This window comes from Camelus bactrianus, chromosome 7, assembly GCF_048773025.1.
Source record: "Camelus bactrianus isolate YW-2024 breed Bactrian camel chromosome 7, ASM4877302v1, whole genome shotgun sequence".
NCBI classification, from domain to species: domain Eukaryota; kingdom Metazoa; phylum Chordata; class Mammalia; order Artiodactyla; family Camelidae; genus Camelus; species Camelus bactrianus.
In genome coordinates, this window is record NC_133545.1 from 33270435 (window position 1) to 33293040 (window position 22606).

Below are 22606 nucleotides of genomic sequence, written 5' to 3' on the forward strand. Positions count from 1 at the left end.
CTTGTGTCCAGTGCACGAATTTCTTCCTTATGTCCCTGGTGGTGGTTTTCTGGTTGGTACTTGCATGTGTATAATGGCTAAGAACACATCTTCACATTGTCTCTCAAAATGACCTCTTTCACGTTGGACTAGTCTCCGTCTTACTTTCTGTCCTTGGGGTTGAGTTTTTCCGCTTGTAACCTCAACATTTTAAAATTCAACTAACCTCTTGTCTCCCTCATCCCTCCTCTGGTGGGTTCTGAGTCTCTTCTCTGTATTGTGTATGGTCTGAATGATACCGTTTCTCTGTCTCTGTCCTGAAAAGACGGTGCCTAGAAATGAAATCAGTGCTTCAAGACTGGTCTGTCCAATTAGGCTGGGACTAGCACCTTCCCTGCTCAAGACACTGGTCGTTTGGAGGTGCAGAGACAATTGCACTAGTTTATTTGATGGACGTACTCATCCTGTTGAGTTGCATTTTCATGGGTAAAGCAGAGATACTCATAATACATTTGACACATTTCTGAATCTCTGTACTTCAGTTTCCTCATCTATACAATGGAAATAACACAGCCTTCTTAGAAGGTTAATGTGAGGATTTAATGAGATGTTCCATTTATAGCAGTTGGCAGAGTACCCAACCGTCTGTCTGCTACTATTTTCTGCTGCTACCATCAGCATCAGCATCTAAGTTCACAAAAAACCCCTAGTCTCTTACATATTTTTTTTAAGAAGGATAGGAACTTTTCTTTTCCAGTTCCTAAAATAGTAACAAAAATCCAGTATAGAAAAGGCACTGGACTAGCCCCTAAGGCTGGGTGCCATGGTTTACTAGATGTGGTGAGCATGTCCTCTGTGCCTTTATCCAGAGCATTTGTAGGACAGAGTCAAGGATCAAGGTTTTCAGGTACTGATAAAAACCTCTTGCCTGTTGAGGTCAAACCATAAATCAGCCCCATCTGACTGTTGTCACTGAGCTCTTCTGGACTTGTTCCTTTTGTTGTGGCCTTATCTTTATCTTGTCTCCAGCGATGTTTTGAGACGCTTTCACACATGTAAAGGCTTCCCAGCCAGTGGTCCTGCAAAATAGAGGAAAGTGTCAAGCACCTCAAATTTGCAGAGTAATAAAATTGAGAGGTGTGCAAGGTGTTAATAAACATTGTCAGGAAAATAGTTTGTCGCGCTTGGTGCTGTGGCTCTGTTTCATACTCACTCTATGATTTCTCTCTTAATTACCCAAGATGCTTTCTTAACACCATTTGGGCTTATTCGTTTTCTCCAGAGCCAACCTCAAGTGTATTGACTTTAATTAGCACTTGTCTCAACTTTATCTTTTTGCATATTTTGGCAAAACGTGGCACCTTGCAGTATTAGAACATAGCAAGCTGCAGATTCCTTGGGGGGGGACACATGGAGGATGTCATCCAGGAGAACTGTTCATGTCCTGTGTCCTCTTTTCAGAGACATCTTATTTTAGTCAAAAAGGTTTCCAGAAGATAACCGAGGTTATGGGGAAAGGGGCAGTTAAAGAACAGAATAGTAAATTATATGTACAAGGTGTTTTAATTTATGAATGTGTTATATTTCAGAAGTTCTTTTGTAAGCCACAGAAATAGCAAGTATAACATAATGAAGTAGTCTTGCCCCTGCTGCTACCTACCTACCCCTGCCTCTGCCTTTACCCGAGCCCCATTTTCATGACGCAAAAACTTGAGGCCTTGGGGTTTATCTTAACTTGTCTAGACTGATGTCACCGAGAGTAGACAGTAGCAGAGAAAGACTTGAATCTAACTCTCCTTATTCTGGTCCTCTGTGACCGAAGATTTCTGAGGCTGATTTGAATTCAGATGATATTCTGAATTCAGAAGAGATGGAAGAATCCTGCTCAGTTATAAGCTAACCCAGCTTTAGGGACCTGTTTGGGAAGCGAACGCCATGTTACCTTGCTCCCTTGAGGAAACATGTCATGGCTTCCACAGGTCTCTTGTCCTCTCCATGAGGGCTTCTCTCCTGTGACACCCCCTCTGCCTCATTCAACAGTCCCTGTCCCTTTCTCTGTCTTGCTTTTATCTGGGGTACTTAACATTAGTCACCATATTCTGTGTTTTACCTCTTTGTTCAAGGCCTTCTACCACTGGAATCTAAGCTCTGCTGAGAAGGCGTGTTTGCTTTGTTCACTCCTGACTCTACCAGGCCTAGAGTAATACCTGGCACATGGTAGCTGCTCAGGGTATATTTGCTGAGTGAGTACATGAGGAAAGAATTCCATGGCACTGCCAGTACATGACTCTCCCCCCGATGCCTGTTCCTCTTCAGGGCCCAGCCTGCAGATGAAGGGTGGAGACAGGTCGTCTTGCAAACCTCCCTCATCTCCCCCTGTCTTTGCTTAAGTTGGAGTTGCCAGTAGTTCCAACAGAGGAGAGTTGGAAGTCCCCCTTCCAAGAAACGGTTACTCTTCTTTTTGCAGGGCAGTTAATCCCCATGTGGTTTGAACAAGCTAATCACTTGTATGAGAAATTTCTCAGGTGAAAACCCCGGTCGCTGTACTTCGCATTCCTAGTGGCTGTTGACAGCCTGTGTGTGGGAGAGCTGCTCATGATGTGTCAGCCACTCCAAGGAGCAAAGGAATTTTGCAACTGTTAACTAACATCTTTTGCTTTAAAAGTACCTTGATTTTTGTGTTGTGGTTGTTGTTTTGTTTTTGTTTTATTTTTTTAATGGAGGTACTGGGAGAGTGAACCCAGGACTTTGTGCATGCTAACCATTTACTCTACCACTGAGCTATTCCCACCTCCCTGCATTGCTTTTTTCTTTTTACCTGCCAAATCTGTTAGTGGGAAAACTATTGTCAAGAATTTCCTCCCAAACATATTGTTGAAATAGCACCTGTGCAGACCATTAGCATTGCAGACCTGTTTTGAGTTGAAACTGATGGATTCAGAGGACAGTTTGTAAGCTTATTTATTCTGTAATGGAATTGTTAAAAGAAATAGCGTAAAGACTAGGGTGTATGTATGTATGTATGACTATATATACATATATAAAGAGTGAGAGGTAAATATATATAGTAATTAAATGAACTGGGCTATAAAAATGTAGAAAACTTGTAAAATATACTGGGCTATTTTCTCCTAAATTTTAATTAAAAATTTTTTTTTAATTAAGAAAAAATTTTTTGTAAGGAAACTAGTTCTTTTTTTTAAATGAAGGTATTGCAAATTAGAACCCAGACCCTCATGAATGCTAAGCATGCACTCTACCACTGAGCTATACCCCTACCCCCTCCTAATTTTTTTTAAAATGGAGATGCTTAAAACGAAAAACCCTTGAAGCATACGAATATAATTTTACATGTGTTGAAATATGTTGCTTTTCTCCTGGAATTCCAAGTTCATTGCCTTCCCAAGTTGATTTGTATGAGATGTATAAGAGTACTAAAAATTCATAAGACAGAGACCACTGTATCAGTTCTTTCCACTAATGTATTCTTTATATGCTCTTTGTAAAGAACAGGTAAGATTTCATCCTTTTTAGGGCTTTTTCATTTTTCTCTACTTTATGGCCTATCTGTTTCCTGGTCGGCCAAGGTCATTTGCAAATGATGCTCTCATAAAAAGTTGGTCTTTGTGGAGGAATGTGACTGGGCACACTGGTATTCCCCCATGGCTTTGGAAGCCAGGGTACTTTCTTATGCACACTTTGGTCAGGAAGTTTGATACATTTCCCAAGTGTGGGCATAGTTGTATGGTTATTGTTCTTCTAGTGATTTGTTTTCTTGAGAGATTTTTTTATTTGAAAAAAAAAGTATTGCTTTTGAGTCTTCAATTGTTTGAAAGCTGTTACGCAAAAGTAAATTTCACCTTGCCAACCTCACCAACACTGACCTTCAGAAACTTTCTAGTCACACTTTGTTTACTTACTTCTCACATCCTGTCCACTCACCACTTATGCATAATTTAATTCCTACGGGGCAGTAAAAGCACGCTGTCCCGTGCTTGCCTAACTTTGCTAGTTGGCATCAAATTTCTCTTTTTTTCTTGCAGTAATAAGAAAGGGGCAGGATGAAAAAGCATTCAAGTTTTATAAATAACCAATGGAGGAAAAAAGATCGATGATATATGTGTACATAGACTATGTCAGTTTGAATCCAGGGCCTTTCACATTTGTTTTATAGCTTGATGGTAAGAAATAATAAACCAAATTTGTCTGTATGACTGAATTATTCTACATCTGTGTTCATAAAGCACTAATCTAGATTCTTCCAGCACTGAGATCATTTTGTCCATGAATTTTGGAAAAGATTTAAATGGTAACTGTATCCTTTGCAGTCCTATCATTTTCTTCCATTTAGGTATTTCTTCTACTTTAAGTGCTGTGACTATGAAGTATTGAGACTGGTTTCTTTGAGCCACCCGTGCTAGGCTGTCACTTTGTGGTCACACCTCATAAATGAAATGAGGGAAATATTGAAAAATGGTGAAACTTGACAACATCTTCCTTCTCAGTCCTGGTATTCACCTCCTAAATGTATATTTTCAGTATCGTTAATTCAGACTAGCAGAGGCTGGCCTTTGCTTTTCTTGGATATTGGCAGTGAGGGTGGGGATCTTTTTATAAAAGTATAAATATTGCACATTTTACTTTTATGTGTATACTGTAACACTTTTTTATGAACTAAAGTTTTTCTTGATAGAGTACTTTATTACACTTCCTATTACATATAACATGGTTTCAATTCCCCTCTCCTCCTAGGTGAAATGCGGAATGATTTATACATCACTATAGAAAGGGGAGAATTTGAAAAAGGAGGAAAGAGTGTGGCCAGAAATGTGGAAGTTACGATGTTCATTGTAGAGAGCAGTGGCCAGACCTTGAAGGTATGAAAATGATGGATACTTTTTGGTAAAACAATTCCACACCATTGCTTTGAGTTCATCTTTAATTCCAGCAGTTAAATTCTGATTTGCATTATTTTCAGTCTTGTTTTTCTTCTCTACCTCTGTGTAGTTTTTTTTTTTTAATAGAAAAAATTTTCAGGTTACACTGCCATCGTGGGCCACACAGATGAGAGGTGTCTGTGTGAGCCTAGGTGGTTTTTTTTTTTTTAATCATTAAAATGCCTTTCAGAAAAGAAAGTAGAAAAACAAAAAAAAGGCTTTTAAGGTTTAATTGTTTAATTAATTATGTCAACATTGTTCTCATAGCAGCTGTTCCTTAAATGCCATATTTTTATGCTATTTCATTTTTCCCCTTTCATCTATCATAGTTTTGGAGAGGAACACTTTTTCTTTTGGCAATTGGTAAAAAAATTAAAAAATCATATTTAATTCTATGTATTTTCATTTTAACCAACATAGGGCATGAGGATTAGGGTATTACTAATTGGGGTGAAAATAGTGGATTCTCTTACGGAAGAAGTGTTTCCCTTGAGCCCCAGGGGGGCACCGCAAGGGCTTTTGACTGTGGCAGGTTGAGAATTTTGCTACGTAGTTGACTCCAAATTGGGCATGCAGTTGCCTATCTTGCAAATGTCACCGAGGTCCACCCTTGGCAGGATGGGTCCTGGGAGACCAGCCTTAGGATGAAACAGACACTGCCAGCCAGTAGAAGCAAGTGCAGAAACAGCCCTGCAAAGGACTGAGGAGGTAATTTCACAGGGAGTGCTGTTTCGGGAGCAGGCAGATACAGCACAGCACTGGCTTTGCTGCATCCAAAATCATCTTGAAATGAAGCTGTCTTTAACCTGCATGTTTCCTTTGTTAGGATTTTATCTCCTTCGGCTCTGGAGAGCCACCAGCTAGTGACTACCACTCCTTTGTGCTTTATCATAACAACAGTCCCAGGTGGTCTGAGCTGCTGAAACTTCCAATCCCTGTGGATAAATTCCGGGGTGCGCACATCCGCTTCGAGTTTCGGCATTGCTCCAGTAAGTGCTTGGCGGACGGTCTCTGTGGCTTTGTTGTGTTGGGGTGGTCCGTTTACTGAGCTGAAACAACAGGGTGGGCTAATACATAGAAAGTGTGTGACAAACCGGAGACCAACACAAGGGAAAAACAAAGGTGAGTGGAATCCCGTGGGGTGAGTGGGCTCACTTCTTCTTGAAGAACCAATAACCTCTGTGGAAACATAGAGGAAAGAAAAAGGAGGATACAAAATACCCACGGAAATCTGCATCACCGTGCAGTCTCAAACAGTATTCAAATAAGAATCGAGTGATGTCAACTCAAATAGGCCTTAGAGATGATGTGAAGTAATTGCCACATTTCATAGATCTAAAAAACCCAAGACATAGAAATGTTACAGGGTTTGTTCATGTGGACATTACTATCCGTAAAGTTGTCAATTCTTGACATCTCTGTTTTAATTCTTTTGCCCTCGTTACCACCCTCTCAAGCCTCCACTCCCTGCCTCTACCCACCTCCAGTCCAGGGATCTTCTGGTATTCCCTGTGCCCCCAAATTACACACTTCTGGTAGCATACATTGTACGGAGAAGGTTCTGGTGAATCTTGCTTCAAGGACAATATTACAATCAAGAGATACAGAAGAATCTCAGTATTGGAGAAGGAGCAGGCTTCTCTCCAGTCTAGAAGGACCAAAGGCATTGCCAGTAGATATGCAGTGACCATGCCTGCATGCTGTGTAACTCACCCAGGATTCAGGGAGAGGAGAAGGACTTCGTTGTGGGACTGTGGCATGTCTTGGAATTGGCTCAGGAAGCTCCACAAATGATGAGTTTGTGGATGTTTCAGAATGTAGGGAGATGGCTAGCAGGTCTTACCCTTCTTCCAAATTTCCAGAGGAGTTTCATGGGTAGAGTGTGAAGTAAGGGAGCGTAAAGGAGTTGGCATAGTGCCACACCATTCCTTCTACCAGTCTTTGTTACAAATTCTCCCTTATGCTTCATATGAGCTTTGAGCTTTAAGGTCAGAAAATAAAAGTGAAATGGGAGAAAAAGGAGAAAGAGCCTTTGGAGAAAATTATTATAACTCAGAACTTGGAAAGTAGAATAAAGGTGATTTTCAGTAAAACCCGTTGGATCTCTGCCTTCTTGTCCTTGTACTTCAAACATTATCCACGTGGGTGTGGTTTTTTTTTAAATGTTCATTATTAAAGTTTAGAAGAAACAGCAAAGTGTGAAGAAGAAAGAAAATCCCCATAATCCTGTACAAGTAATCAATGTAATCATTTTATCATATGAGCTTCCAAGTATTTCGTTGTGTGTCCATGTATTTATTCTAAAATATCATTTATTCATGACATAAATATTCATTGAACACCTATACGTCTACCATTTTACTGGGCATGGGAAATATATCAGTGAATGCAACAAAGTACCTCCTCTCATAGATCTTTCATTCTAGGGAGGGAAGACAGACAATACGTGGGCAAATAAATATACACTCTTATCAGATAGTGTTAAGTCCAGTGAAGAAGACTAAATTGGAATGAGATGCTAGGAAGCGATGGTGCTGTGTTGCTGTTTTACGTAAGGCCGACAGGAGCGACCTCTCTGACAGAGATGCGTCAGCACAACATAGAAGACGTGAAGGTGGAGGCTTTGGGTATCTGGGGAAAGGGTATTCCAGGCAGATAGAACAGTAAGTACTACACAAGACTGAGACACGGTTGGCACTTTCAAGGAATAGCAAGAAGGCCAGAATGAGCAAGGGAGAGAGTTTGGAGATGAGACCAGAGAGAGAACAAGGGAGCCAGATCCTGTGTTGTCTTTTAGGTCGTGGGGAGGACTTGGGACTTTATGTGGAGTGAGGAGAGCCCTTAGATGACTTAGATTAAAGAAAGTCTGGCCGCTGTACAGACGCTGGATTTTTAGGTGGGCCAGGTGGGAACAGGATGGCCATTCAGGAGGCTTCTGCAGTCCTCCATGTAAGAGATTTAAGTGGTTTGCGTTCGCATGGTAGCGGTTTGATTCTTTTCTAGATTTATTGACAGATTGGATGTGAAAGAAGGAGAAAAATCGAGGTCGACCTCAAGATTTTGGCTTCAGAATAAAGTGGTTATTTAAGTGGGAAAGACAACAGGAAGACTGGAGAGCAAAAATCGAACATTCCACTCTTAAAATGTTAAGTCTGAGAATATTAGACATTTACAATGTCAGATAGGCAGTTGAATGAGATCCAAGCTGAAGACTTAAACTTGATAATGAGAACATATAGTTCAGTGGTGTGCTGTAAATATTTAACCAGCACTTGGGGTGACAGAGAGGGGAGGGGAAGCCCTAAATTATAGCATTTGCTGTTTTCCACGGGGTAAATACTCCCACCATGGCCAATTTCAAGCCAATGACATCACTGATCTTGGAGCTGGGGAAAGATGCACACAGTCAGGTCTTGTGAGCCAGTCCAGGCAGCTTCAGTGTGTCATAGATACCGAGGATTTTTCAAAGCCATGAGACTGGATGAGATTCCTGTGTAAGTTTAAATAGCAAAGGGTAGTCCAAGGATGGATCCCTGGGGCACTTAACGCATTTAGATTTTGGGAGAATGAGAGGTAGCCATTAAGTGAGTTTAAGAAGGAATAGTCAGTGAGATTGAAGTAGAATCATGGAGACTAAATAAAGTCTTCCAGAAGGGGATTGATCAGATGTGTCAGGTGCCAGTGATAAATAAGGACAGAGAAATTTGGCATCATGCAAGTTATTGAACCTGACAAGAGATTCTAGTGGGTTTGTGGTGTGGAATGCCTGGCTAGAATGAGTCAGAGATAGAGGAAAGGAAGGGTAGGCGGTGAGTGTAGACTAATCTTTTGAGAAACTTTGCTGTGAAGAATACAAGAGAGCAGAGAAAATGGGATAGTAGCTATAAAAGCAGTGGGTCACAAGAAGTTGTTGTTGTTGTTTTGAAGATGGAGTTTTTAAAGCACGTTTGAGAGGAATCATTGAGTAGAGAGGAAACACTGATGATGTAGAAGCAAGTGGAGACATCTGTGGGCGCAGTGTCCTTGAGTTGGGGAAGGCGCGTGGGACTCAGTGCTCAAGGTTAAGAATTGGCCTTGGGTGGGATTGTGGGCAGTTCTGGAATGGTACAGGAGGGCAGGTGCAGGTGGGTAGTAGTAGGTGGTTGCTAGGGCATGTGGGAGTTCTTTCCACAGGAGCTGAGCATGAGGACAGTGTCAAGGTATTGGAGGTTTGAGCGGGGAGAAGAACTGATGATGAAATTATTGTCTAGCAGAGGGAAAGAGTGAGTTGATTAGGCCTGTGTGGGAGGTTTGCCCAGCCCAGGGTGCTTTTATGGTTAGTGTACACTAATTAAACTTAGATTAGTCTACCTATGTGCATGGAATAAGCCACACATTGGCTTCTACCAGGGTGCAGTCTTATTAATGAAAGTGTGGAGAAATGAGGGGTTGAGGGTATTTTCAAGAAATTGATTAGAATGATGAAATGGGAAGAGGGAGTGGAGGGGTAGGGAGGGGTATGTTAATAAATTGGGGGTCCCCGGGGGCAGAATTGTTGGAGCTGGGGTACTAGAAAGAAAGAATTGTAAAGTTAGGAGGTAGAATCCATAAATTCAGGGGTTTTATTAGTAAAAGGGAATCATACTATGCATATTATATATAACCATCCCTTCAGTTTATTAATCCTGATCTAATAGCTCAGGATAGAAGGCCATGTACTTGAAACTCTATTTAGTATTTATTTTTATTTTATAGCAGAAGGCAAATTTGGGCAAACTATTGCTTTGTTCTGTATCTTTGCTAATTTTATTTATCTTGGATTCTTTTTATCTTGAATACCAAAAACCACACCAAAAAGACTGTCAAATAAACTTAGGAAATTATTTTTAAATAAATCTTTTCCCCTAAACCACAGGTTCCGTACCTAGCATGCTCATTGACATAGAAATTTCTTCCCAGAGATCTTTGCTGTGACTTTTGTTTACCTTTGAAGAGTACTGATATTTTCCCAGTTTCTCTCTGGGGTTGAAGTTAATGATTTTAAAAGAAAATCCTTTGCTATAATCACATTTTCAGGGATGTCCTCATGCTAGGGGCGTAAGCTAAAATTACTGTTCTCTGCACGGGATTCCGTGTCCCTGTGGTTCAATGCCAGAAGCCATTGGAAGGGGACAATGTGTTTGTTTCTGGAGCCTCACCATGTCTGACTCCTCTAGCGCGGGTCTTACTGCATCCCAGAACTGCCCTTTTCTATCACGTATAACCTCCACTTCCCAGTTGTGTAGAAAAGAGGAACCGTCCAGTCCACAATGGCTGCCAGCCTGCGACTCCTCCCCACATGTCTAAATACAAGGAGAGAGTCCAGTTGACCAAACCAGGTTCTTTTCATGCTTTCCCCACTTTTGAAGAAAAGGAAGCTGGGTGGAAAGAACTGGAATGGTACTCAGGAGGTCTCAAACAGTTTACCTGACATTGTGAGACCTCAGTTTCCTTATCTAGAAATAATCACCAATGACCCTGACATTTCTAGCCATTGTAATTCACAGTTGAGCATCTGAAAACCCCATTGCCTTATTTCCAGCTTCCAGAATACTACTGTGGTAAGCTGTTATTAAACGATGGATTGTAATTTGCGTTGGTTTTCAGCATGCCTTGTTCTAAGGAGGTAGCTTCCATAGGTCTCTGTCTTTACGCATGTGGCTCTAGGGAAAGTTCTGTCAATGGACCAAGACAGAGCTTAGAAACTCCCTTTCCATAGGTAGTAAGCAAAACGTTGCATATCACATTGATTCACTCACTTGTTCATTTATTTGCCATATATTTATTGATAACCTACTATGTCCTTGGCATTCTGAGATAACAAGCATACCATTAAAAAAAAAACAGACAAGAATCCTGCCCTCCATGGTGCTTATGTTCAGGGAGGGAGGGTGGGAGGTGAGAAGAAATAGGAAATCCATAATTTTTTAAAAAAATGTAATTTCAGATAATCTATGAAGAAAATTAGGGAATGTACTTGCAGATTCTGAGGCAGGAATATGGGGTTAGAAGGTGACTACTGTGGACAGAGGTCCCATCGTAAAATCTGCTCTTCATTATGTCAGAGGAGCTGGGGTGTGAGGGTTGTACTTCTTGATGATCACACTTCTTCACAATCTGTGTACCAGAACACAGTTGTATGCATACATGTAAGTTACAAATTTTTTTCCCCTACAGCGAAGGAGAAAGGAGAGAAGAAGTTGTTTGGTTTCTCTTTCGTCCCCCTGATGCAGGAAGATGGTAGGACTCTTCCAGATGGCACTCATGAGCTCATTGTGCATAAGGTAACATCAGTCAGATGTTGGATGGCTGTGAGAAACAGGGCTGAGTTACTCACCTGTTATCTTTTTCTTTTTTTAAAGTATAGTTTATTGACATACAGTTGACTTAACAATGTTGTATTAGTTTCAGATGTACATCAAAGTGATTTGGTTATACATATATATGTATATATCTATATTCTTTTTTAAAATTCTTTTCCCTTATAGTTTATTACAAGATATTGAATATAGTTCCCTGTGCTGTCCAGTAAATCCTTGTCATTTATCTATTTTACATATGGTAGTGTGCATTTGTAATCTTATACTCCCATTTTATTCCTACCTTCTACCCCCCCTTACCCTTTGGTAACCATAAGTTTGTTTTCTGTGTTTGTGTGTCTGTCTCTATTTTGTAAATAAGTTCATCTATACTGGTTTTTTTGATTCCACATGTAAGTGGTACTACATAATATTTGTCTTTCTCTGACCTACTTCACTTAATATGATAATCTCTAGGTCCCTCCATGTTTCTGTAAATGGCAATATTTCATTCTTTTTTGTGGCTGAATAATATTCCATTGTATATATATAGGACATCTTCTTTACCTGTTCATCTGTTGATGGACACTTAGGTTGCTTCCATGTCTTGGCTGTTGTAAATAGTGTTGCTGTAAACATTGGAGTGCATGTGTCTTTTCAAATTAGAGTTTTTATCTTTTCTGGATATATGCCCAGGAGTGGGATTGCTGGATCATATGGTAACTCTTTTTAGTTTTTTAAGGAACCTCCATACTGTTCTCTATAGTGGATACACCAGTTTACGTTCCCACAAACAGAGTACGAGGGTTCCCTTTTCTCCACACCCTCTCCAGCATTTATTATTTGTACACTTTTTAATGATGGCCATTCTGATTGGTATGAGGTCATGCCTCATTGTAGTTTTGATTTGCCTTTCTCTGATAATTAACAGTGTTGAACATCTTTTCACGTGCCTATTGGCCATCTGTATGTCATCTTTGGAGAAATGTCTCTTTAGGTCTTCTGCCCATTTTTTGATTAGGTTGTTTGTCTTTTTGTTAGTAAGTCATATGAGCTATTTGTGTATTTTGGAAATTAATCCTTTGTCAGTCGCATTGTTTGCAAATACTTTCTCCCAGTTTGTAGGTTGTCTTCTTGTTTTGTTTATATTTTCCTTTGCTGTGCAAAAACTTCTAAGTTTAATTAGGTATCATTTGTTTATTTTTGCTTTTATTTCTATTGCCTTAGGAGACTGTTAACTTACTATCTTATCCTCCCTCTAGAAAAGTAGAACAAAATGACTGAGAAGATACTTTTTTGGATGATTGCTGTCAGGGAGTGTGTCTTTTTGAGAGTTTTGTCTCTATATTCTGTCATATTCTAACACATATTTTAAAGATGATTTGTTTTTGTATCTTAATTTAAGTGTAGGTATTAGAGAAATCTGTATGGTGACCTTAAGGTCCTTTCTGTTGCTGTGAGAGGATTAGATAAACCTTATAAATAAGTTTTTAAATATTCCTAATACCTGCTTTCTTATCTGAAGATCTGTATACCCCCAGAAGCAAATTTAGCAAGGTCAGCTTTATAGTTTTCTTGTCTGCTGCCCTCACTCAGCAAGGAGACAAATGGCTGGGCTTTGTCATGACAACTTCAGTGGTGGTTACTTTCTGGTTTTTGCATCTAGAAATATCATAAAAACATTTGAATCAAGTATACTGTAGTAGGCAATAAAAAGAAAATTCATGTAACAAGAGACCCTTAGAAGTTATCTGAGAATAGTAGTAGTAATGAAGTATAGAAAGAAGAAACTAGCAACTATGAGACAGAGAATTTTCTCCACAATATTTCTCCTTTGCACTTCTCCATTTCTGTAGCCACATGCTTTTCCAGGCTCTTGCCAGCTCTCCCTTAGGCTAACTAGTTCTGCGGACCTGGAGCTCATGTCCCTCCAGTCCATTTCCCACCTAGCCATTAGGGTGACCCATTTAAGCTGCAGATCTCACCAGGCCCCTTCCCCACTTAAACCCATTGAAAAGCTCACCATTGCTAAAAGGAAAAATTGCAGACTTCTCAAGGCATGTCAGGCTCCCTCTTCCTTATTGCTTTACCTCTCACCACTTCTAGTCCTTTATTTGATGCCTTAGCCACATCCAGCTCTTTCTACTCCCTTCTCTCCTGCCTGCTGGTTCCCCCTGCTCCATCTGGCCCTCCTGGAGTCATGCCTTCCCCTGCCTCCCCGTAGCTGATGCCTTCTCATCCTCAGAGGCTCACTGGGGCCAGAACCTTTACTCAGGAGAATGATGCCCATTCCCCAGCCCCTGTTCCCTGTATCCCAGCCAGCTAAGTGCCTTCCTTCCCAGAGTTCCTTGGATATCTGCACACATTCTTACCATCGTCCTCATTACATTGTCCCATAATTGTCTGGTGATCCGTTGGCTTAGTCCAGTAGATCTGTGAGCCCCTCAAGAGCAATAAGTGTGTCAGAGGGGTTCTGGCATGTGGCAGACATGCAGTGTAGATGTACTGAATGAATGAAGGAGATTACAAACCAAAACTTTCTTTACCTTTGAACTATTGTCAATGGAATGAGTGTTCATACACAAGACATCTGGTGAATTTAAGTTTGTATATGCATGGATGTGTATATTTCTTTAATCATTGATTTTCTGGTTGTTCGTTCAACTCATTGACCACAGACTACAGGGCAAGCACTGTCCTAGTGACTGGGAATGCAGTGGCAAACAAAACAGTTAAAGCCCTTCCGTTTGTGGTATGTACGTTCTCTCGACTTCAAAGGTGACTTAAAGGAGCTTAGTTTTAAAATACCAAGAAAGAAATATTTTAAAGCAGAGTAACTACTGCAGCCAACAGAGGAGCTAAATGTACTAGACACCCAAGATAATCTGCTTATCTCACCCTTAGGTCTGAGACCCCTCATGTGAGATGGGTAATATGACAGGCAATGTCTTCAGCTCCAGTTTTCCAAAAGACATAAGTGGTACTTGATATGATTGTTTATGGTCTTGCCTCTGTGTATAGCATTAAATCTTCACACAGAAAAGGCAGGGCTAAGATACTTAGCTTCCTAATCATACTGAGAAGAATAAGTCACTTCCTTACTACGTTTTACATGCGGTTTCTCTCACCTGTGGGTCAGAGGGTGTTTTTTTGGTCAGGTGCTAAGTCTCCAGTCAAGTCTGGGTTGAGTCCTCTAAATGAGTGTCAATAATACTAAGGCTCTTAGTTGCTGCTTAGAGACACCCATAGGCTTAAAATGCCGGCAGGACAGGCAGCAGAGTTTGCTTCTCCCGGTGAGCATTTAGGAGCCCAACTGGTCTTGATTCCCAGCCAGAGAACCATTCTCCTCCATTACCAGGAGCCTGTCTGGGTGCCTCTGGCAGAACCAAAACTTTTCTCAAAAGTAGAGCTTTGAATCATCTCAAGCCCTTGTCCAAATTTTCACTGATTGCCCAGAATTCTCATCCTTAAAGCATAAAAAAATGTATTTGAGCTTGAAAAATTTAAAGGACGGGCATTGTCCATGATCTTCGTCCACCACAAAGGAGGCTGACGATGTTACCTCTAAATCATTGATCTGGGGCAGATCTACATTGTATGGATCCATCAGGAACCGTTAGTTCCACAGAAGGACCTGAAGTAGCTGAGTTGTCTTATAATTAGGGTTATTCAGTGTTGCTTAAAGAGATATGGAATACCTGCCAAGCATAACATCTTTTGTTTTTTTGTCTGATTGATGCTGTGTTGTTTTTTTTTTTTTTCCTTTGTAGTTCTGAGCCAGGAAATTCAGTGTCAACTTAAGGCTACTTGCAGTTTATGATTATTAAACCATATTATGAGCATAATGCTTGACAGGAAGGTGTACAGTCTGCTGATGATTGCAGCTTTGAATTTTTTTTTTTTTTAAAGAGAGCCAAAAAAACAAAGAAAGATAAAGGGAGGAGTGGATTTCAAGTTATTGGGTAAAAAAATAGCCCATTTAATCAGTGATGTTGAGATGACCACAGTGGGTGTTGGGGGAAAAAATAAAGAACCGGATACCTCCCTTGCTTCTTAGATCAAAACGAATTCTAGATTAAATGTAAGAAATAAGACCATAAAAGCCTAAATAATATGAGTGAGCATCTTTAGAAAATTCAGGTAAGGAAGGCCTTTCTAATGATGTCTCTCAAATGTTGGAAACCAAGCACAAAAAAAATGTGTTAAGTTTGGCTGCATAAAGTTTAAAACCTCTTTATTGATAAAACCATCCTAATCAAAGCTGAAAGACATGCAGTAAACTGAAACATGGTTGCAACATGGCTTATAAAGGGGACTATTCCCAATTTGCCAAGAGTTATCACAGATCAGTAAAAAATGGAAGTTTGATAAGCACTACAAATAAGCTATTCAAAAATAAGAAATGCAAATATATAACATAAATATGTGAATAGCCAAAGAAATGAAAGTTAAAGAATGGGAAATCTTTTTTTTTGCTAGATTATATGTTACTTTTTATTGGTTAATATCAGAATAACATGTGATCTCCCAATATCAACCCATATTCCATTCCATGCGTAATCTTTGCAATTATAATTTTGATAGTCAAAGACTGTTCAATTGCATGATCATAACCATAATTTAAGGAAAGGGAACTCTTTCGACATATGAGATTGGAAAAGATTTTTAAAATCCAGAACTGGAAAGTAAGGTTAAAGGAAAAATGAACACTCTCTTCCATTCATAGAGGAAATGTGAATGGTATTGTCTTTCTGGAGGACAGTTTGGCAACACACAGATAATTTCATTTATGGCTCAGCCATTCTACATCTTGGTGTTTATTGGGAGAAGATAATCAGACAAGGTGAGCAAAAAGATAAGCCAAGGATGATCATTGCAGATTCCTTAAAATATGGAAAATTTGAAAGTTATCTAAATAAATGGGTATTTGGGTGGGAAAGCCTAGAGAGAAATGAAGGGAGCATTAGTATAATACCATTTTATAAAACTGTTTAACTACAGTTCCACATGTATATATGTGTGTAGCGATGCTTGGAAGGATATCCTAAAATATTAACAATAACTTTATTTTCATTCTTACATTTCTTAAAGTTTGTATCAGTGGGCAAGTGTCATTTTAGAACATTAAAATCTTCATTTTGAAAAAATGAAAATCAGAAGAGACAGAAAGTTAGACTTAGCTTTGTTTTATCCCATTTAATTCTGGAGATTCATCTAACTAAAGGCCATTCTTCTGTTGTAAAATCTTGACAGTAATGTTTATGGGAGGGTTTTAAAGATACAGTATTTGCCTCAGATCTTTATAAACCATAGTCCGTAACATTCATTGGCAGGTACTGTCTGTGAATCCTAAGGTTGATGAGAGATGGGGAAAAAATGATTTTTAGAAAGTGTCTTCAACACTTTCTTGTAGCTATGACATAGAGAATAACTATGGTTCATAGTAGGATATTTAGAGTTAAAATCTACTTGCTCCTCATGGAAGGTATTAGTTTTTTGGTTTTGTTTTAATTTTATTTTTTATTGAAGTGTTGTTGATTTACAATGTTAGTTTCAGGTGTACAGCAAAGTGATTCAGTTATGCATATGCATACATACACATGTATATATGTATTTTTTTCAGATTATTTTCCATTATAGCTTATTATAAGAAATTGAGTCTAGTTCCCTGTGCTATACGGTAGGTCCTTGTTGTTTATCTATTTTGTATATAGTAATGTGTATCTGTTAATCCCAAATGCCTAATTTATCCCTCCAACCACCTTTCCCCTTTGGTACGCATAGTTTGTTTTCTATGTCCATGAGTCTATTTTTGATTTGTAAATAAGATTTGTATCTTACTTTTTTTTAGATTCCACATATAAGTGATATCTTATGATTGTTATTTTTCTTTCTGTGTCTGCCTTACTTCGGTTAATATGATAACCTCTAGGTCCATCCATGTTGCTGCAAATGGCATTGTTTCACTTTCTATGGCTGAGTAATATTCCATTGTGTGTGTGTGTGTGTGTAAATATACAACATCTTCTTTATCTAGTCATCTGTTGATGGAGATTTAGGTTGTTTCCATGTCCTGACTATTGTAAATAGTGCTGCTGTGAACATTGGGGTGCATGTGTCTGTTCAAATTACAGTTTTTTCCTGGATGGAAGGTATTAATTTAAAAGACTCAGTCCTGCAGTGAGCTAAGAAAAAAAAATTGCTGTGTTGAAGACTATTTAATAGCTTAATTTGGGCCTAAAATTTATGAAAGAGATAGTTTTCCTTTGTGACAATAGCTGGACTCCTCTTCCAAGTGTGTTTTAAGGAAATTGTTCTCGCAGAGGTGTTAACTGTTAATAGTCTGACAAGGACCTGGATTCATCCTTTAGGGCAGGAGCTAAAGAATCCTAAGGGCAAAGGCCTCTTTTACAGTCATTTTCAACTTTACATGATTTATAACATGTTTGGAGTGATGTTCAATGGAAATAAACTCTGAAATCTACCAAAATCTGAACACTGTAGCTTTAGAAAGGAAAGTGAAAGGACTTGATTAGTCATCATTAGAGATTTGGTGCTTCCAGGGTTCCTTTTCAGCTCTCAGAGCATCAGGAATATCTCCCAGGCGCTGATGGGCTAAGTCCAAAACCTGTCTTTGGAATTGCTAACTTGCTGTAACAGTATTTAATCTAACTAAGTTTTGTTATTTTGCTGTGTTCTGGTAGGATTGTTGTCTTCCTTAATTTTGTAGGGGTATTTTGGCTACCTCTGGTCAGACACCTGCTGGAAAGCAAATTAAGAAAAGAGATGGAAATAACGATTGTAAGAGAATTCGTTTTCCAGAAGTCAGGTCTCTTAAGGAAAATAATGTGAGAATCCAAAAAAGGAGGATAGGCAGTTAGTTAATAGCTGCGCACTCAAGTCTCCATTCTGACTTATTCCAGGGATGGATTTTTAGTTCTTGGAAGTGCATTCTAAGATACCTTCAGATCTAGTATATATGTATAAATAAACAAGTAATAATACAGTCTACCTTTAAAGAAATGGGAGTTTTGCAAATTCATTGTTACTGATTAACACCACTGTGGCTCAAGTGGCCCAACCCAGCCAGGCTGGGGTTTTGCTTAGTAGAGAATCTGATTCCTTATAGTGGAATTTATTGCATCTCATCAAGAGAAGGGTCAGTAAGAAATCAGCCAAATAGGGGGTGATCATTTTTCTAGTTGGAGAAGGATTAATTGAATGTCTGGATTACAAGTCTTTTGTCAGTTTGTTTATTTCACTTTTGCTATCTGAAACTTTGTTTATGAGCTCTCTGTGTTCGTATTTTTTCCTTATAACTTTTCAGTTTCTTGTGCTATATCCCAGTTCCCCCCTGGTCTGTAGAAGTCCATTCTTCCCTGCTTACCATCTTTGAGGTAGATTTTTCAGACTGGGTGGCTCTCCACTTATCCTTCGGTACAGTGTGTTTGTATTTATAAGTAAAATGAGAAAGTGAGAGGACTATGAAAAATTAAGATAGACTGATAGGTCTGCCACCCATCTCGCTGTCCAGAGTGCTCTACATGCTACTCCAGCTGTTCTGAAAGAGATGCCCCTGTAACCATGATCAAGGTGATCTTAGACAAACCTGAAACATATCTGTCCACCCTGAGCTGGGGCATAGGATCATTGTTCACATAATCCTTGTTTTGTTACACACTGTGAGAGAAATTAAATAGTAAAGACCTGCAAAATTAAATGAAAAAGTAAGTGACTTGGTAAGTTTAGCATAAAAGCATGCCAAGCTGAATGCGGAAGCTGAACAGAAAAATAAAGAAAAGGCTAAGATAACTTAATAGGAGGACTTGGTTTTAGCAGTGAAGGCTATTAATGTGACATGCAGAAAGCCTTCTCACTTTAACTAATTAATACCACTGCGTCTTCAGTCTTTTAAAATGCCCTGCCTCAACTGAAACCTGGCTCTCCTCTGTTGAGAGAGCTTCCTGTGTGGCCTCTAGGGTAGAGAGATCTCATCTTCTGAAGCCTTGTGTCCAGTATCTGGAGGACTGATGTCTCTAAATGCCCCAGTGCCTTGAAAGATACTGATTCTCCATCCTCTTGTAAAGAGCTTCCCTGCCTACCATAAGGCTCACTCCATACAGCGCTTCAAATTTCTGCCCATCCTAGTTACTGTCTTCTACCGGTGTGTGTTTTGCTGACCAATGAGGAAGAGGGGTAGATGGGGTGGTGGGTAACTGTTTACTTGCCCACAGTTAGCCTAACCCCTAGTTCAAAGTTGTCTTCTTCTGATTGACCTGTTCAGTGCCCTATTCCCTCGTTTCTTGGTCACTTCAACTCCAGCGACCTTCATTTGGGTTCTGCTTTATTGGGGTCTCTCCCTCTGCCTTGCTCCATCTCCAGCCAGCAGGACCTCCCATGTGGGTGCTAAATAAATGCTGGACGGATGGCAGGATAGATGGATAGAAGGATAGATAACGGAGAGACGGGTATATGGATGCATGCATGGATGGGTGGATGGATGGAAGGATGGATGATGGATGTGTGGATGGATGAAATCACCCAGAGCCACTTCTAATAAAAAATCATAAATTCCTTATACCCTGACCACAACCTTTCATCTTTCCAGTTTTCTGACTTTCCCTGTTTTTCAGTCTTATTCTCCTCCAATAGACCCTCTCTAACTTTGCTTTCTTCTTTTTCTTACCAAGAATATCCCTTGATCTTTAGTTCAGCTGTGCCTGCACAGGAAGAAAAAGCCAGCCCTAGATCAACCTGTCAATGTGGACCCCTCCTATACTCCTCCCTAGGCAGTTGAACATTTATTAGTGGAGGAAATGAGACCATTGTTATAGGTTAGCATCAGCCTGATAGATATAGATGCAGAACCATCCACACTGCAGGCAAACTAAGCTCCCTCTCTCAGTCCCCCTAAGAGGCATCTCCAAGATTTTACCATTCTGCCTAACCCCCCACTTCCCGTGTCCTTAACAGAGAAAACAGAAGCCATCAGACAGGAGCTTCCTTAGCTTCCTGTGCTCTCTCCTCTGCCACCTGCAAACTTATCTGCATCCTTCCCTTCCTTCCTGCTTCCTGTCTCGGGATTGGCGAGACTCCTTCCCTCCAGGGCTGATACTTCCACCTGCTTCCCTCTGGATCTTCCTCCCTCCTGACTCCCCTGGGACCTAGCTCCTCCCCAGCGTCCTCTCTTGCTCCTGCTGCTGTGTCCTCTCTCTGGCAGCATTCCCAGGTTTTTCACATGCTCAAGCCTTTTCCTTTAAAAACAAGCAAATTGTGACAGCAACCACCCTGCCTCTTCCCTTCCCATCTCGGCTACCTATAGGAAAGGCCGGTCTTTGCTCACTGTCTCTCCTTCTTGCCACTCCATTCCATTTGTTCCTCAGACTGCTTCTGTTCCCACAGTTCACATGAGCTCTCTCCCTTGAGGACACTAGCGCCCGTGCTGGGCTAACACCACTGGACACTTTCTCAGTCTTTCCTTCCTTGACCTCCCTGTGGCATGTGATGCTACTGACTACCCTTCTTGAAAATCCCATCTTCCTTGGTCTCCCTGACAGTGTTCTCCTGAGCTTCATCCTTCTTCTTCTTGGAGGACTCTTCTCTCTTATCTTCCCTTTAAATGTTGCCATTACCATGGACTTAATCCTTGGACACCATCTATGCTTTCTGTGCTCTGGAACCATCTCATCCATGTCAGTAGGTTATTAACTTGCCACATCTCTGCTGATGATGGCCATGCCTGGCTTTGTAGACCAGAACGTTTACCAGCCTCCTGGACATCTTCATTTGGGTTCACCAGGGACACCTCCAACTCAGCTTGTCCAAAACTGAGTTCTTTATTCCATCTCCATCCACTCCTGCTGTGAACAGAAACCTGTGGTTTTTCTCTACTTCTCACACTCACCCCTCATATCTAAACACTTGGTTTCAAAACCAGTGAGTTCCACCTCTTTGACAGTACCTGAATCTAGGGAATTTAAACCAGAGACAGGTATCAGAAACACCTTGAGTTTTTCTTAAGATGTTTAGGGTAGTCCCAAGGCCTTTTTGGTGTTGAAAAAAAATCACATGCTTCACCCATACTAAACTACATATAGTTGTCTGACTATACCTGTACTTTTGATAACAGTTTTTTTAAAAGATATTTTAGACTTACAGAAGAGTTGCAAAATAGTACAGAAAATTCCCATATACCCTTCACCCAGCTTCTCCTTATGTTAACATCTTATATAACCATAGCACATTTATTGAAACTGAATTAACCTTGGTGCAATACTGTTAACACAGAACTTACTTGGATCTCACAGGTTTTTCCGGTAATGTTATTTTTCTGTTCTAGGATCTGATCCAGGATCCCACATTGCATTTAATTGCCACATTTTCAGAGTCTCATATGTGTACTTTCTCTCGCCGGTGCCTTTATATGTGTTGTTTCTTCCACATGACATGCCTTTCTCTCCTTGGCCTGCCTGGCAAGCCTCTTACTCTTTATGACTGAGGTCAAATAGCCTCTTTTTCTTGAGTTCTTCTTTCCCTTCCCCGGCAGAGCTGGAATCCAGTGGTCTTTATCAAAGCTTTGTAATCAGTATTAACAGAGAGGTGCAGAGGTCAGAAGTGTCATGCCCTGATGGACAGGGACTGTTTATTTCCTTGTTACATTCTTTGTACTGAATTAAAGGACTGGTAAATAGTGGGAATTTAATAAATGTTTAATAATGACATTAAGGATGACTAATCATATTGAAAGAATCCCCCAGAAGAAGGTATTTTGCTGCCACAACTATTAAAATAAATCTGGTTTTGATTCCCTGGTAATATATAGCTCCAACTGCATTGTCTAACTTACTGTGTTTTTTAATTTAATTCTCTACTTCCTGCAAATTACAGACCCCTTAATTTGATTCCTATACTGTGAATCTCTGTACTGGTTTATTTCTGAATAAATGTCTTCTTTCTCTCAATCACATAGCTTGCATTATGGCAGATATCACGTTTCTGGAAGACTGTCTATGACCATTGAGACTGTTTATGACTGTTCGTTGCGTCTCTTTCACATGCCTAAGATAGTGGTTAAAAAGCAGCCCAGAGTGTGGTGCACCATTCATTGCTGTACCAACTGAGCTTAATTCTGGGCAAAGGAATAGGCTGTGAGTCATAGTACCTACTCTCCAAGAGCTGCTGCCACAGAGCCCGAGCGCTTGTCGTTCTGTACAAATCTGAGGGAGCACGTCCCTCCTGTCAGGTCTCATTTCAGTCTCGAGTAAAGCAGAGGACTGGCTTTCATCACCCTCTGCTCTAATTTGTAATAAATTAACTTCGTGCCTTTTTGAAATGACTTGCACAGATCCCAGCTGATCAAAGCAAACCCAGAGA

At 40.1% G+C, this 22606-nt stretch overlaps 1 protein-coding gene across 1 annotated transcript in view; it reads left to right on the plus strand.

The window, feature by feature from the left end:
• DOCK4 (dedicator of cytokinesis 4) overlaps positions 1–22606 on the plus strand; it is a 405568-nt gene that overhangs the window by 248552 nt on the left and 134410 nt on the right. The window contains exons 14-16 of the mRNA XM_045511159.2: positions 4732–4856; positions 5743–5905; positions 11112–11218. Coding sequence (XP_045367115.2) covers positions 4732–4856; positions 5743–5905; positions 11112–11218 — 395 coding nt within the window. The remainder of the gene's footprint in view (positions 1–4731; positions 4857–5742; positions 5906–11111; positions 11219–22606) is intronic.